Here is a 15,900-nt window from a genome sequence, read left to right as displayed (position 1 = left end):
GATTGGGGGGCAGGAGGCAAGTTGGGGGCCCAGGACCCCCCCCAGAGCAGGACAGTCTCCTCTAGTCCCCCTTCTCTCTGTTCCTTCCACCAGCCCCCCAGCCTCCAGCCAACCCCCACCGTCCCCCCTCTCCAGACCCCCCATCCCACAGCCGCAATGGCCAGGAGTCCCCGGGGCGGGGGGGCAGATACCCCCCCCCATACACACACAGTCCATCCCTGCCCCAGGGGGTGGGGGCAGGGGCTCAGCTCCCCCCAGGTTTCGGGGGGCCCCATCCCTCAGCAGCATTTCTTGACGGGGGGCTTTTTCTTGGGCCTGTTGATCTTCACCACCTCGGGGTGCTGCAGCCGGGCCAGGTTCTCCTGCTTGGTGCGGAGCACCATGGCCGTCACCGCGTTGAACATCTGGGGGGCGGGGCAAGAGGGTGGTGAGCTTCCCCGCAGCAGTGCCCCCGGCCCGATCCCCCCACCCAGCGCCACGAGCTTCCCCGCAGGGCTTCTCTTGGCCAAGGTCAGCTTCCTGCAGCCTCTCCTCCCTCCTCTCCCCATGGTGCTAGGAGCTTCCTGGCAACTCCCCCCGCACACACACAGTGCTGCGAGCTTCCCCACAGCAGTGCCCCCACCAGCTTCCCTCCCTGCCCCCTGCAGGGCTGCAAACTTCCTCCCAGCAGCATCCCAGGCCGAGGCAAACTGCCCTGCGGCCCCATCCCCCCTTTCCCGGAATGGGGCTGGGAGCTTCCCAGGAACAGTGTCCCAACCATGGACTGTTCCTGCACCCCACCCCCCATCCCGAGACACACGCAGTGCTGCGAGCTTCCCTTCAGCAGTGTCCCCAGTCTGGCTTGCCCCTCCCCTGCCGCGCTGCGAGCTTCCCCACAGCAGTGCCAGTACCTCCTCGACGTTGAGGTTCTCCTTGGCGCTGGTCTCAAAGAGCCGCACCCCCATCTGCTCGCTGAAGCGCCGGGCGTCGGCCATCTCCACCTGCTTCCGGGAGGGGTCCTCACACTTGTTCCCCACTGTGGGGAAAGAGGGGGGAGGGTCAGGCACAGGGGTATGGGCCCCAAGGGGTTAACCCAGAGTCCCCTGGGGTAGGGGGATGGGGGCAAGGGGACACATCCCCTTGGGGAGGGCAGTTCTGGGGGAGCTGAGGGGGACCCCAGACTCACCCGGCACCTTGCAGACACTGCGGGGGAAGGGGGGCCCCAGGAGGGATGAGGGGGGCCCCAGACTCACCCAGCACCTTGCAGACACTGCGGGGGAAGGGGGGCCCCAGGGGGGATGAGGGGGGCCCCAGACTCACCCAGCACCTTGCAGACACTGCGGGGGAAGGGGGGCCCCAGGGGGGATGAGGGGGGCCCCAGACTCACCCAGCACCTTGCAGACACTGCGGGGGAAGGGGGAACCCCAGGGAGGATGAGGGGTGCCCCAGACTCACCCAGCACCTTGCAGACACTGCGGGGGAAGGGGGAACCCCAGGGAGGATGAGGGGGGGCCCCAGACTCACCCAGCACCATGCAGACACTGCGGGGGAAGGGACACCCCAGGGGGGACGAGGGGGGCCCCAGACTCACCCAGCACCTTGCAGACACTGCGGGGGAAGGGGGGCCCCAGACTCACCCAGCACCTTGCAGACACTGCGGGGGAAGGGGGGCCCCAGGGGGTTTGAGGGGGGCCCCAGACTCACCCAGCACCTTGCAGACACTGTCACAATTCTGCCCAATCTCGTGCAGCCAGCGCTTGACGTTGACGAAGGATTCGGGGTTCGTCACGTCATAGACGATGATGACACCGTGGGTGTTGCGGTAATACCTGCCCCAGGGGTGTGGGGGGACGAGACAAGCCATGGGACCCAGGCATCCGAGTAATCAACAAGTCCCCACTCCCCTCCCAGAGCCAGGGAGAGAACCCAGGAGTCCTGCCTCCCAGCCCCCCCCGCTCTAACCCAACAGACCCCCAGTCCCCTCCCAGAGCTGAGAAGAGAACCCAGGAATCCTGGCTCCCCCCCCCCCCCACTCTAACCACTGACCCCCTCCCCTCCCCATCCCAGATGGGACCCAGGCGTCCGGCTCACGTGGAGGTGATGGTGCGGAATCGCTCCTGCCCGGCCGTGTCCCAGATCTGCAGCTTGACCCGCTCGCCATTGATCACCAGGGTCCGGATTTTGAAATCGACTCCGATGGTGGTGATGTAACTGCCTGCCGGGGGGGGCAGGGGGGGACGGAGGAGCGGGGGTGCGGGAACGAGGGAAAGGAGAAAGGAAGGAGTGGGCCGGGCGGGACAGAGATGGAGGGGAAGAGAGAGGAACCAGGAAGGGGAGGGAGCCGGGAAGGAGAAAAGGGAGGAAAGGTGAAAAGGGAGGAAGAGACAAGTGATGCATCCGGCCGAGGGGGGTCCCGGGGCTCTGTGAGGATCCCCCCGAGACACCCCCAGACCCAACAGTGCCCCTCCCAGTGGGGTCCGTCCCAGGGAGGGGGGCTCGGAGCCAGGAGTGCAGTCGCTCCAGCCCAGATGTGAACCCCTGGGGACCACCCCCCCCCCAAGAACCACACGGCCCATGGGGGGGCAGAGGGAGGATTTGGGGACTGGGGTGAAGTGGGGAGAGGAATTGGGAGGCCAGAGGAGTTTGGGGGGCAGTGAGGGAAGGAGGCTGGGGACCTGTGGGGGGGTTGGAAGAGGGGGCAGCCAGGCAGGGGGGGGGGTACTTACCAGAGAACGTGTTATCTGCAAACCGCAGGAGGAGGCTGCTCTTCCCCACCCCTGTGGGGAGAAAGGGCCGGTTAGGGGGAGCGGCCGGGACCCCCCGCCCCCCAGTGCTGGGTCCCAGAGCGACCTGCCGCACCCACAACACAAACAGACGTGAACCACTCCCTCCCAGAGCCACCCGGGGTGTTTACCCAGCGAGTGTCACCCTCACCCCACCACCTGGAGAGAACCCAGGAGTCCTGGCTCCCTGCCCCCCTCCCCCGGCTATAACCACCAGTCCCCACTCCCCTCCCCGAGCCAGGGAGAGAACCCAGGAGTCCTGGCTCCCAGCCACCCCCCCCCCCCGCACTATAACCACCAGTCCCCACTCCCCTCCCCGAGCCAGGGAGAGAACCCAGGAGTCCTGGCTCCCAGCCCCCGCCCCCCCGCGCTATAACCACCAGTCCCCACTCCCCTCCCCGAGCCAGGGACAGAACCCAGGAGTCCTGGCTCCCAGCCCCCGCCTCCCTCTAACCACCAGACCCCACTCCCCTCCCCGAGCCAGGGAGAGAACCCAGGAGTCCTGGCTCTTGGCCTGTCTCGAGCCCACAGGGGGTGCCCAGCTGCTCTGGAGGAAGGGGGTGGGTGGCGCTGGGACTAACTGGACTGAAGGGAACAGCTGCCTTGCCGGGTGGGGAGAAACCGGGACAGGACACAGGCATCCGGGGCGGCTCCGCTCGCTCCGTTACAAACCTCACCCCGAGGGCAGCCAGGGCAGGGCAGGGCACCGGCTGAGATCTGGGGGTTCTCGCCCCCGATCTGCCCCCCAAAATAATCTCTCCCCCCCACTATAGGTGTGGTCTGCACAACTCCCAGGACACACCCCAGAGGGGCACAGAGAGAGTAGGTAGAAAGAGGAGGACTGAAAAAGGGGGGACGAGAAACCCCACCCCACCTCTGTGTTATACAGGGGTTGATCTCAATGCATTTCAACCCCGGGGGGTTGGGTCTATTTACCCCCCTGCACTCATGGGGAAACTGAGGCACAGATGCGCAGGGAATTGTTCAAGTTCACAGAACTGGGAATAGAACTCCCAGCCCCCCCTGCTCTAACCCACCAGCCCCCACTCCCCTCCCAGAGCCGGGGAGAGAACCCAGGAGTCCTGGCTCCCAGCCCCCCATGCTCTAACCCACCAGCCCCCACTCCCCTCCCAGAGCCGGGGAGAGAACCCAGGAGTCCTGGCTCCCAGCCCCCCCTGCTCTAACCCACCAGCCCCCACTCCCCTCCCAGAGCCGGGGAGAGAACCCAGGAGTCCTGGCTCCCAGCCCCCCATGCTCTAACCCACCAGCCCCCACTCCCCTCCCAGAGCCGGGGAGAGAACCCAGGAGTCCTGGCTCCCAGCCCCCCCTGCTCTAACCCACCAGCCCCCACTCCCCTCCCAGAGCCGGGGAGAGAACCCAGGAGTCCTGGCTCCCAGCCCCCCATGCTCTAACCCACCAGCCCCCGCTCCCCTCCCAGAGCCAGGGAGAGAACCCAGGAGTCCTGGCTCCCAGCCCCCCCTGCTCTAACCCACCAGCCCCCGCTCCCCTCCCAGAGCCGGGGAGAGAACCCAGGAGTCCTGGCTCCCAGCCCCCCCTGCTCTAACCCACCAGCCCCCACTCCCCTCCCAGAGCCGGGGAGAGAACCCAGGAGTCCTGGCTCCCAGCCCCCCTGCTCTAACCCCTAGGCCGCAGGGCGGGAAGGGCGGGTGGCAGAGAACAGGCCGAAGGGGAAAGCGCAGCGGGGTGCAGAGCTGGGAGCGAGGGGAGGGAAGAGGCGCGGGGAGGAGAAGAGAAGGGGGACAGCGGGCGGGGGGGGGGGAGAAGGAGACAGGCCGGACAGAAGAGAAATGACCCAGAGGAGACGGAATGGGGGGGGGGGGGGAGAGGGGCCAGGGCCAGGAGAGGAGGGAAGAACATGGAGGGAGGGAAACTCGGGCGGGGGGGGGGGGGGGAGAGAAGGATGGGGGGGGAATCTTCCCCAGGGGGCGCCAGGAAGCCGGGGGGGGGGGAGGCCGAAGAGAAGCTGGAACAAAGGAAGGAAACAGAGACACGAAGCGGGGAAGGGACTTGGAGAGAGGGAGCGAGGGAAAGGAAAGAAGGAGGCAGAGGGGGGCGGGGGCAGGGGAAAGGGGCCCGGGGGGGGGGGCAGGGAACACACCATGGGGGAGGCAGGGGAAGGGGGTCCCGGGGAAAGGGGGGAGGGAGGGGGAAGGGGGTCCCGGGGACAGGAGGTCCCGGGGAAAGCGGGGTCGGCAGGGGAAGGGGGTCCCGGGGAAGGGGGGACGCGCCAGGCCCGGCCCCTACCCGAGTCCCCGATGATGAGCAGCTTGAAGAGATGGTCATAGTCCTTGCCAGCCATTCGCCTGCCGGTCCCTCCCTCCGCCTGCCCGGCCCGCTCCGGTCCGGTCCCTCCCTCCGCCGGTCCGGCCCGGCGCCCCCGGGCTGCGGGGGGTCAAAGTCCCGGCCCCCGGGAGCTGCCTGGGCGCAAGGGGCCTCTGCTCAGGGGGTCATGGCTGGGGGGCGCCTCTCCCGGGTGGGGTCCTCTAATCCCGGGCCCCCGGCTGCAGGAAGGGGGGGGCGGGCAGAGCCGGGTGCGGACGGGAATCGGGCCCCCCAGAAACCCCCCTTTTCCAGCGGCGTCCGCGGCCCGGCGGTGGGTGGACCCGGGATCAGCTGACCCAGAACCTCCCTTCCTGCGGCCTCGGCCGGGCCGGCTGGGCTAGGAAGGGGCGGGGCCTAATGAGGGGGCGGGGCCATTTGCCCCCCCCCATCCTCCCTGGAGACGCCCAGTCTGGCTGATAGTCCCTGCCCCCTCCCCCGGAGCCCCAAACACCCACGCTGCCACCCCATGCACCCCTCCCCCCAGCACCCCAAATCCCCACCCCCCAGACCTCCTCCCCTGCACCCGCAAACACCCACCCCTCCCCCTGCACCCCCAAACACCCACCCCCCAGACCTCCTCCCCTGCACCCCCAAACACCCACCTCGCCCACCTGTGCCCCAAATACCCACACCTCCTCCCCTGCACCCCCAAACACCCACCCCTCCCCCATGCACCCCAAATCCCCACCTTCCAGACCTCCTCCCCTGCACCCCAAACACCCCCCACCTTCATGCACCCCACCCCCTGCACCTCCAAACACCCACTCCACCACTATGAACCCCGCATCCCAAATCCCCACCCCCCGGGGCCCCTCCCCCAGATTGGGGGCCCCCCAGGCTGAGCCCCATAGATGGTCAGGTCCACCCCTCCCAGAGATGGAGTCACCCCCCACTCTGTCCCCTTGCCGCACAGGAAATGGGTTCCCCCTTCCCCATCCCCCCAGATGCCCCCCTTCATCAGCCCCCAAGAAGATGGCTCCCCCGACTCCCACGCACACTCAGTCCCTATCCTCCAGCTGATCTCCCCCAAAATCTGGGGTCCCCCCCCCACAGCCCGTTCCCTGTGTCCGGGGGGGGAGGGTGTCTGGGCTGGAGTTGTCCATCTGTCTGTCTGGGCCCCATTCCTCCACCCGGAAAGGACATTCCAGCCTGGCCTCCCGTCCACCCCCTCCCCTACACACCGCCACAAGCACCCCATTGTTCTCCCGCCCCCGGGGCAGCAACCACAGCCGCTTGCTCCTCTCCCAGAGCCGGGCAGAGAACCCAGGAGTCCTGGCTCCCAGCCCCCCCAACCCTACTCCCCTCCCAGAGCCAGGGAGAGAACCCAGGAGTCCTGGCTCCCAGCCCCCCCTGCTCTAACCCACTAGACCCACCTCCCCTCCCAGAGCCAGGGAGAGAACCCAGGAGTCCTGCCTCCTTGTAGAAATGACACACACACACAGAGCGATTAGTAACCATCTCTCTCTATACTTGCTCGGCACAAATGATACCTGCACAAGGCAGCGGGATAGAAAAATCCCCGGTCACAACCCGAGCGCGTTAACTACAGAGACCGACAGCCTCGGCGTCACCGTAAGGGAGCGTGTTCCCTGGGTCGCTAGATAGACCTTTGATCCTATAATAAGCCAAGGTGCACGGGGCACCTTGAGCAGATAAGGTAGCAAAATATTCTGCCCCCGGCTGGAGGGGGGTGAGCCCTGCTCTGCGTGTGTGAGAGAATCTAGAACCTCACAAGTTCTGCGGCTTGAGCGGGAAATACTCGCCCAAAGTAGCAGTTAAGAGGGTGCTTCGTGGAAGGGGAGTAGGGCCTAGTGGGTTAGACCGGCAGAGGGGGCTGGGCATCAGGACTCCTGGGGTCTCTTCTCTGCCACTGTGTGACCTAGGTCAAGTCCCTTCGCCTATCCGTGCCTCAGTTTGCCCCGTGTGAAGTGGGGATAAGGGTAGGAACTCAGTTTACTGGGGCTGGGTTGAGGGAGTTAATCAGTGTTAATAAAGTGCTAATCAAGTGGAAGGTGCTGGCTAAGGGTCAGTGCTGAGGGTTATTACATGGCCGCTTTTCTCTTGGCTTCTCTAGTGTTCTGGCCAGCCACCTTTTGTGCCTTGTATTGAGTCACCTAGAACCTCCCCACCAAACCTGAAGCAGATATTTTTACAGATGCCTTATTCTGCACCTTCTGTCTGTCCATAATACACGTTAGTCCTGAGTCCTCATCTGAAAAACACAGATGAGCAATGCGTCTTGGTAGCTAGAGATCCACGGGCAAGGGAGTGAAGAGCGGGCTAATCTAGAACAGGATGTAGGGTGATCTAGAAGTGTCGGTTGGCTGACACCAAACCTCCCGTTGGGAAGCATAGAGGGGCAGGAGGATTTGCCAGCAATGAAGAGTCCACTTGAAGTGAGTTCTCTGATCTAGAACTCCAAACAGGATATGATGTAGGACCATGTCTTTGTCAACAGGGTGCATCCACTTGGAGTGAACGGTGTAACCAAGAACCCCGGCTAGGATCACGCACCATAACTGTTACCGCCCCAGATAATCCAACTGGCCAATTTAGAAAGGGACGTCTGGGTATCCTTGCACATCCAGTAGCCTAACCTAGAACACTCAATTGGCTCACATGAAACATTCATTTGACTAATCAGCACCATCCAGTTTGTCAAGCCATGGTGAGAAGGGTTGGATAACCTGGTAAGATAACCTAGGACCCTAGTGTGTTCAATATGGAGAATCCAGTTGAATAGTGTTGGCCAACCTAGATTACGCAGTAGGATAACAGGGAACTCAGGGTTGGTCAATACTGCATATCCAGTTGTATAAAGATGGCCAATATAGGTCACTCAGTAGGGTAATCTAGAACCCTAGTCCAGCCAATATGGAGTAAACAGCTGGTTAGTTAGCCAACAGATTGTGCAGTAAGAAAACCTGTGGGCTGCTACTGCAGATGACCCAGTCAGATAGGATTGGGCAACCTAGAGCAGCAATTGCTTGTTCAACATGCAGCATTAAACCTAGGAGGTTGAGGACCTAGAATGGCTGTTGACCCACCTAGAACATCAACTTGGGCAATTGAGAGGGGACGGTTTTGGAAAGCTGGGACTTGCAGTGGCGTGCCTGCAAATCCTCTGGACGGACTCTCTAGCTGAGTGACCTAGAACCTCCTGTTGAGTGACCTTGCAGCTAGTTACCCAAGACTCATCTCAGTGGCACCTCGGTAACCAGCCGGTTTGGCCGCATCCTTTGTTTGGTGCTGGTGTGTTGTGTCCACTCACCCCATCCTGACCCCTCTGCCTCTCCACTCCCTAGAACCTCCAGAACCAGCCCCCAGTGTCTCAGCTTTTTTTGAAGAGCGATAGGAAGCTGGTGCCACTGGGGGCGCTGTTCCCGCGCCGAAAGAAAGGTGAGGTCTTGGCCTGCTCCGGGGTCCTGGAGGGAGCTGGGGGGGACATGGGGATCCCTTCTTGCTGCCGCTGGAGCTTCAGCTGCTGCTTGATAATGAACTCCATGTCGTCCTGGGGGAGAAATGGGGGCACAGAGGTGAACATTGCCATAGGCTAGGGAGGGGACCCAGGAGTCCGGGTCACGGTCCCGGAGACTGTAGCAGCTGGGAATGGGACTCAAGTCTCTGGGTCACTGTTCTGGGGGCTTTACCCACCATGGATGGGACCCAGGAGTCCGGGTCATTGTGCTGGGGGCTTTACCCAGCAGGGATGGGACCCAGGAGTCCGGGTCATTGTGCTGGGGGCTTTACCCAGCAGGGGTGGGACCCAGGAGTCATGGTGATTCTAGCCACTGAGGTAGGAACCCAGGAGTCCGGGATACTATTTAGGGCCTCTACCTGCTAAGAAAGGGACTCAGGAGTCCTGGGGGGAACCTTCCCGCCCCCCAGAGTCGGGACCCACCTGCCAGCCCTCCAGCTCCTGGGACAGCGCCATCTTCTGGCGGATGGCGGCGAGCAGCTGTTGGCTCATGGAGTCCCGCTCCAGAGAGACCTGGGCCAGCTCCAGCTCCATCTGGCCCTTCCTGTGGTGGGGGGGCCACAGGGGTCAGACCCAGCACCCAGCCCTGCTCCCCTCCCCCCCAACCAGCCACCGCCTTTTGCCCCATCTCCCCCATTCCCCTCCCCTGATCAGCGCCCCTCCAGCCCAGCCTCCCCCGCTCCAGCCCCCTCCTGCCCCATATCCCCACTCCCCTCCCCCAATCAGCCACATCTCCCCCGCTCCCCTCCCCCATGATCATTCCTGTGTTCCCCGCTCACATCCCCGCCCCCCCAGTTCCCCCTCCAGCCCTAACTCCCTGGATAGTCATTTGGGGGCAGTTCCCACTTGTGAACACAAGGGGTCTCTCTTCCTCAGTGGTGCATCATGCAGGGGGGTGGTGAATAGGGCACGGGGCATTTCCCCTCTAGGGGGCACCAGCCCCGGGGGAGGGGGGCGGCCTGGCTCGGGGCAGGGGCGGCATGGGGGGTCTCACTTTATTATGGCTTCGTCCCGATCGGCCACGGCCAGTTTGAGGGTCTCGTCCCGGTCGCTCTCCTGGAAGAGGCGTCTCTGGCTCGCCAGCTCCCCCCGCAGGCTGCAAAGCTCCACGTGCTGCAGGGTCAGCTGGGGGCAGAGAGAGGGGGTAGGGCAGGGAGAGCGCCCCCTGCTGGGGAGCCCCCCATGCTTCCCACCCGGGGTCCCACTTATTGGCTCCCACCCCAGCGAGGAGAGAGCCCCCCCCCCCGCATACACTCACCTGGTCATGGAGTTTTTGTATCTCTACCTCTTTCTGTCTCAGCAGGTCTTGATCCAGTTGGTTCAGAGCCAAGATCCTTTTAGCATATTCACCCTCCTCTTCCGACCCCCGGGCTGGGGTCTTCGGACCCCCAGGGGCAGCCTCGGAGATGGTCCTGGCCAGGGGCTAACCCAACACAAAGAACAACATCTTTGGCACTGAGATGCAGCCACCTCTGGGGTGCGGCGTGGGGGCTGTTTATACGGGGACCCCCTCACCCAGTGCTTAGATGGGCAATTTCTAGGTTCCCAAAGGAACAGGTTCTAGGTTCCCCAATGATGGATGAATTCTGGGTAATTTCTATGGCCCCAAAGAGGGAGGGTTCCATGTCCGTCACCCACTTTGGGGTTCTAGGTACTTTCCGAATTAGTTGAGCCGTGGTTCTAGGTTCCTCAACAACCATTGGATTCTGGGCGACTTACACAACCCCCAAAGAGGAGGTTCTTGGTTCCCCAACATTGGGTTGGTTCTAGGTTCCTCAACAACCATTGGGTTCTGGGCGACTTACACCTCCCCAAAGAGGAGGTTCTTGGTTCCCCAACATTGGGTTGGTTCTAGGTTCCTCAACAACCACTGAGTTCTGGGTGACTTACACCTCCCCAAAGAGGAGGTTCTTGGTTTCCCAACATTGGGTTTGTTCTAGGTTCCTCAGCAGGGGATGTGTTTCTGGGCAATGGCGAGACTCACCAAGAGATTGGGTTCTAGGTTTCCCAACAGAAGACTCGTGCCGGTTTAACGGAGGGGAATGTACCCCAGCCCATACAAGGATGTTGGGGACCCCCCAAGAGCCCTTCCGCTTACCTTAGCAGGCCCCCCGTTCTGATCCGGGCTCCCCTCGCCACTCTGCTCAATTTCTGACTGCAGGGAGGCGACCGAGGCATCCGAGTCGTGGAGACAAATCTCATCCGTCATCTCCCTCACCCGGCGCTGGAGCCACGTGTTGGAGACTCGGAGCTCCTCTGCCTCGGCCCGGAGCTGCTGGGCCTGGGGGCGGGCAAGGGGAACGAAGGGTTAATACAGCCCCCCCCCCACCGCCGCCGAGCCTCCCTGCCGCACGGCGCCCCCGGGCCGTACCTGCAGCTCCTTCTCGTGCACCTCCCGGCGCAGGAGCAGGAGGTTCTCGTGCAGCGTCTCCACCAGCCCCTGCACGGCCTCGGTCTCCTCCCGCCGCTGCCGGGTCTGACGCTCCAGCTCCTGCTTCCGCTCCTGCAGCATCAGGTTCTGGGGAGCGAGAGACGGGTCAGAACCGGCACCCCCAGGAGGGGAAAGGCCCCAGGTCCAGATCCCCACCCTCCGAGCCAGCCAGTCCCCGCCTTGCGGCCAGACCGGAGTCAGCGCCCCCTGGAGGGGAAAGGTCCCAGGTCCCGTTCCCCACGGCGCACCCTAGAGGAGAAAGGCCCCAGGTCCTCCCCCATCCCCTGAGCCAGCCAATCCCCACCCTGGGGCCGGATGGGAGCCAGCGCCCCCTGGAGGGGAGGGTGTGTATCTCACCTCGGCCTGCAGGCTCTGGGTCTGGGCCGCGTGCTCGGCGCTGCTCATCCCCAGGGTGCGATTCTCAACCCGCAAGGCCATCAGCTCGTCCTGCAGCTGTTGCTCCAGCTGGGAGGCCTGGGGGGGGGGGCAGACAGACGGGCAGATGGATGGGGGCAGGGGGGAGTGAGCTGGGCCCACTGCGGGGCTCAGACACAGCATCGGGGACCTGCCTGACCTGTGAGCTGAGAGGGGTACGGGAGGGCTCCCTAGGACCCAGCACTGGCCCTTTAAATCCACCCACTCAGGAAATTCACCCCTTGCCCCCCAACTCCTCCCCCCCCCCCCCCCCCGATCCTGAGCCACTTAAGGGATTTCAGCCCAATAGGATCATGGGACACAGAGGGGATGTCCAGGCAGCCAGTATTACCCACTCCTCCCCTCCCCTCCCCTCCCAGGGAACCCAGGAGTCCTGGCTCCCAGCCCCACCCCCTCCCGCTCTAACCACTAGGCCCCACTCCCTTCCCAAGGAACCCAGGTGTCCAGGCTCCCAGCCCTGCTCCCCATGCTGTGACCACTAGGCCCCCCTCCCCTCCCAAGGAACCCAGGTGTCCAGGCTCCCCGCCCTGCCCCCTCGCTCTGACCGCTAGGCCCCCCTCCCCTCCCGAGGAACCCCGGCGTCCGGGCTGACCTGGCTCAGCTGCTCGGCTAGGCGCTGGTTCTGCTCCGACAGCTCCTGCGCCACGTGGGAGCTCTCCCGGCTGGTGTCCTGCTGCTCCAGCCGCTGGTGGCCCAGCTGGGCTCGTAGGGCCGCCAGGTCCCCCTCCAGCTCCGCCCCCCGCGTCTGCCACTCGGCCACCCCCGACGCCAGACGCCGGCGCAGCTCGTACTTCTCCTGCTCCAGCCTCTGCGGGGGGGTGGGGGGGTGAGACCAGCCCTGGGCAGCCCCCCCAGGCCCAGAGGGGAACAGCCCTATTCCCTGCCCCCCTGATCCAGCCAGCCCCCCCCAGGCTGGATCAGGGCCGGCGCCCCTAGGGGGGAACAGCCCCATGCCCCATTCCCTGCGCCCCCCAGGCCGGATCGGGGCCGGCGCGCCCTAGAGGGGAAAAGCCTCATTCCCTGCCCCCTGAGCCAGCCAGTCGCGAGCCCTGGGGCCGGACCGGGGAGGCTGCCCAGCCCTGGGGTCACCGTGGGCCCCGGTACCGGCTGCGCCCCTGGGTGGCGCTGCCGGCCGGACCAGTCGGACCGGGTGCTGGGGCGCGTCGGCCCCAACCGGGCAGGGCCGGGGGTAATTACGGGGGCAGCCGGAGAACAGGAGCGAAACTGAGCAGGAGGGTGAGTCACGGGGGTGGGGGGGAGAAAGTCCCAGGGACCAGCCCCCCCTCTGAGCCAGAGAGAGTGTGGTTAGAGCAGGTGGGGGTGGGGCTGGGAGCCCGGACGCCTGGGTTCTCTCCCCAGCTATGGGACAGGAGGGGGGGGTCGAGTGAGTCAGAGCAGGGGGGGGCTGGGAGCCCGGACTCCTGGGTTCTCTACCCGGACTCCTGGGTTCTCCCCCCGGCTCTGGGATGGGAGTGGGGGCTGGTGGGTCAGAGCATGGGGGCTGGGAGCCCGGGCTCCTGGGTTCTCTGCCCAGACTCCTGGGTTCTCCCCCCAGCTCTGGGAGGGGAGTGGAGTCTAGGGGTTAGAGCAGGGGCAGCTGGGAGCCTGGACTCCTGGGTTCTCTCCCTGGCTCTGGGAGGGGAGTGGAGTCTAGGGGTTAGAGCAGGGGCAGCTGGGAGCCCGGACTCCTGGGTTCTCCCCCCGGCTCTGGGAGGGGAATGGAGTCTAGGGGTTAGAGCAGGGGCGGCTGGGAGCCCGGACTCCTGGGTTCTCTCCCTGGCTCTGGGAGGGGAGGGGAGTCTAGGGGTTAGAGCAGGGGCGGCTGGGAGCCCGGACTCCTGGGTTCTCTCCCTGGCTCTGGGAGGGGAGGGGAGTCTAGGGGTTAGAGCAGGGGCGGCTGGGAGCCCGGACTCCTGGGTTCTCTCCCTGGCTCTGGGAGGGGAGTGGAGTCTAGGGGTTAGAGCAGGGGCGGCTGGGAGCCCGGACTCCTGGGTTCTCGCGCTGGCTCTGGGAGGGGAGTGGAGTCTAGGGGTTAGAGCAGGGGCGGCTGGGAGCCCGGACTCCTGGGTTCTCTCCCGGCTCCGGGAGGGGAGTGAGGATGCAGGGGGGCCGGGGCTGGGCCCGGGGGGGGTCTCACCTCCAGGGCGGCCGCGTGGTCCCGGGCCAGCGCCTGGCAGCGCCCCCGCAGCTCCTCGTTCTGCTCCAGCAGCATCTTGCCCAGCTCGGCGGCCAGCAGCAGGTCCTGCTCCTTGCGCTGCAGCAGCACCCCGGGGTCGTCGGTGTCGGGGTCCCCCCCGGCCCCCGCCCCGGGGCCCCCCCGCCGCTCCGTGGCGAAGGGGTAGAACTCCTCGCCCAGCGCGGGGGGCGTCGGCAGGAAGGGGGGGCCCCGCGCCTCCTCCTCGGGGTACGGCGAGGGGGCTGACATGGATGGGGGGGTGCAGGACGCCTGGGTTCTCTCCCACTGGATGGGAATGGGGGGCAGGACGCCTGGGTTCGCTACACCCAGTTGAGAAATGGGGGGCAGGACGCCTGGGTTCTACCTGCCCGGAGGGGGAGGGGGCGGGTTTCTGGCCCCTAGGAAGGGGAGGAAAGGAGGGGTGCAGGGGGGCTCAGCCTGGTGGGGGTCAGGACTCCTGGGTTCTCGTCCCCTCTGGATCGGAGCAGCAGGTACCCAGGGCTCAGTTCCTGTTTATTTCCCGATCCCTCCCCCCGCCCCCAAGGGGCCGGCACAGGTGAGCGAGTCCTGCCCCCCCCTTCTCCGGCCCTGCCCCCTTCCCTCCTTCCACCCATAGGTGCGGGCGCCGTGGGTGCTCCGGGGTGGGGTGCTCTGCCCCCCGAGCAGCCACGCCGAGCGGGGAGCGGGGCGCTCGGGGGAGGAGGTGGGGCCGGGGCGGGATTTGGGGAAGGAGTCGGAATAGGGGCCGGGAGGGGGGGTCAAGCCCCCACCGGCAGGAGCAGAAGTCGGCGCCTTTGCTTCCACCCCCCCCCAGCCCCGATCCCCTGTCCCTGATCCTCTCCTGCCCCCACACCTCGCCCTGCCCCCCTGAAACCTCCCAATCCCCCCTCCCTCAAACCCACGGCCCCCCAACATCGGCTCCCGGCCCCCACAAATCCCCGACGAACCCAAAGCCCTCGGCCCGGCCCCCCGACACGGACCCCAGGCCCCCACCTCCCCACCAATCCCCGAACTGCCTCAACCCCCCCCCCCCCCCGCGTCCTGCCAGCTGCCAGCGCCGCCCCCCAGCCCATCCCCCAATCCATTAGCGGGGTCCCCTGGGTGCCCGCCGGCCGCGTCCGGGAACCGGCTGCATTCGGGGAGCGATCGATGGGAGCTGGCGGGGGGGGGGGTGGACAGGTGTGAGGGGGGCGCCCTGGGGCCGGGTGGGAGCCGGCGCCCCCCGGAGGGGACGGGCCCTGAGCCCCGAAGCGTCCCGACGGCGTCACCCGGCTCGAATCCCCCCACACACCCCTCTGGGGGGGGGCAGCCTGAGCTGTGGGTCAAACCCCTCCCCCGCCCATGCGCCCCTGCCCTGCCTCATACCCTGCCCCCCATACCCCTGCCCCGGACCCCTCCCCCACCTATATACCCCTCCCCCCCGATACCCCACCCCCACCTGTATACCTCTTCCCCACCCCTGCACCCCCGCCTCATACCCCTCCCCCCAGTACCCCTCCCCCTCCTGATACCCCTCCCCCGCCCACGCACCCCTCCCCCACCTATATACCCCTCCCCCCCGATACCTCACCCCCACCTGTATACCTCTTCCCCACCCCTGCACCCCCGCCTCATACCCCTCCTCCCCAATACCCCTCCCCCTCCTGATACCCCGCCCACGCACCCCTCCCCCACCTATATACCCCTCCCCCCCGATACCCCACCCCCACCTCATATCCCTTCCCTACCTGTATACCCCTCCCCCGGACCCTTCCCCCACCTATATACCCCTCCCCCCGATACCCCACCCCCACCTGTATACCCCTTCCCCGCCAATGCACCCCCCACCTCATACCCCTCCTCCCCAATACCCCTCCCCGGCCCACGCACCCCTCCCCCTCCTGATACCCCACCCACACACTCCCTGCCCCCACAGCCACTCTCCCGGCGTGGCCCCCCCCCCGTCGTTCAGGGTTATGGGGTAACTCGGGCAGCTCCCCACATCCTGTTGTTCTCCGGTTGTTGGCGAAAGCGGCTGTTGGGCAAACCCGAGCCCGGCCGAGCCGCAGGCTTCACCCTCCGGCCGCGGGGCGGGGGGGCTAGTGGTTAGAGCGGGGGGGCTGGGAGCCAGGACTCCTGGGTTCTCTGCCCGGCTCTGAGAGGGGAGTGGCGACTGGTGGTTAGAGCGGGGGGGCTGGGAGCCAGGACTCCTGGGTTCTCTGCCCGGCTCTGGGAGGGGATGGAGGACTAGTGGTTAGAGCAGGGGCGGCTGGGAGCCCGGACTCCTGGGATCTCT

At 65.8% G+C, this 15,900-nt stretch overlaps 2 protein-coding genes across 3 annotated transcripts; both read right to left on the bottom strand.

Moving 5' to 3' along the window:
* Positions 1-244: 244 nt before the first annotated feature.
* On the bottom strand, positions 245-5,235 carry LOC141988434 (ras-related protein Rab-35-like). Of its 2 annotated transcripts, none has more exons than XM_074954219.1 (6): positions 5,028-5,235; positions 2,706-2,756; positions 2,071-2,194; positions 1,684-1,808; positions 891-1,015; positions 245-404 (listed from the first exon to the last, which is right to left on the bottom strand). In XM_074954219.1, the coding sequence occupies exons 1-6, from the start codon at positions 5,080-5,082 to the stop codon at positions 279-281; spliced, it is 606 nt and encodes a 201-aa protein (XP_074810320.1). In that variant the 5' UTR covers positions 5,083-5,235; the 3' UTR covers positions 245-278. The 2 variants fall into 2 exon arrangements, with proteins under 2 accessions (XP_074810320.1, XP_074810321.1); XM_074954220.1 differs by lacking the exon at positions 5,028-5,235 and adding an exon at positions 3,370-3,437.
* Positions 5,236-6,571: 1,336 nt separating this feature from the next.
* BICDL2 (BICD family like cargo adaptor 2) lies at positions 6,572-13,692 on the bottom strand. The gene is made up of 9 exons (XM_074956726.1): positions 13,587-13,692; positions 12,042-12,257; positions 11,372-11,488; positions 10,955-11,101; positions 10,682-10,864; positions 9,842-10,006; positions 9,578-9,708; positions 9,007-9,127; positions 6,572-8,616 (listed from the first exon to the last, which is right to left on the bottom strand). Exons 1-9 carry the CDS (start codon positions 13,659-13,661, stop codon positions 8,437-8,439), a joined length of 1,335 nt encoding a protein of 444 aa, XP_074812827.1. The 5' UTR covers positions 13,662-13,692; the 3' UTR covers positions 6,572-8,436.
* Between the last annotated feature and the right edge of the window lie 2,208 nt (positions 13,693-15,900).

The sequence above is a fragment of the Natator depressus genome, chromosome 6 (genome assembly GCF_965152275.1).
Source record: "Natator depressus isolate rNatDep1 chromosome 6, rNatDep2.hap1, whole genome shotgun sequence".
Taxonomy (NCBI): domain Eukaryota; kingdom Metazoa; phylum Chordata; order Testudines; family Cheloniidae; genus Natator; species Natator depressus.
The sequence above is the reverse complement of the archived record's forward strand: the minus strand, read 5'-3'. Positions and strand labels throughout refer to the sequence as shown.

Coding starts and splice junctions, on each gene's coding strand:
- LOC141988434 (XM_074954219.1), bottom strand. CDS start 5,082: ATGGCTGGCAAGGACTATGACCATCTCTTCAAGCTGCTCATCATCGGG. Junction 2,757..5,027: donor GCTCATCATCGGGGACTCGG/GTAGGGGCCGGG, acceptor TTCTCCCCACAG/GGGTGGGGAAGAGCAGCCTC. Junction 1,016..1,683: donor CAGTGTCTGCAAGGTGCTGG/GTGAGTCTGGGG, acceptor CTTTCCCCACAG/TGGGGAACAAGTGTGAGGAC.
- BICDL2 (XM_074956726.1), bottom strand. CDS start 13,661: ATGCTGCTGGAGCAGAACGAGGAGCTGCGGGGGCGCTGCCAGGCGCTG. Junction 10,865..10,954: donor TGCACGAGAAGGAGCTGCAG/GTACGGCCCGGG, acceptor GCCCGCCCCCAG/GCCCAGCAGCTCCGGGCCGA. Junction 9,128..9,577: donor CGGGACGAAGCCATAATAAA/GTGAGACCCCCC, acceptor CCCCCACCACAG/GAAGGGCCAGATGGAGCTGG.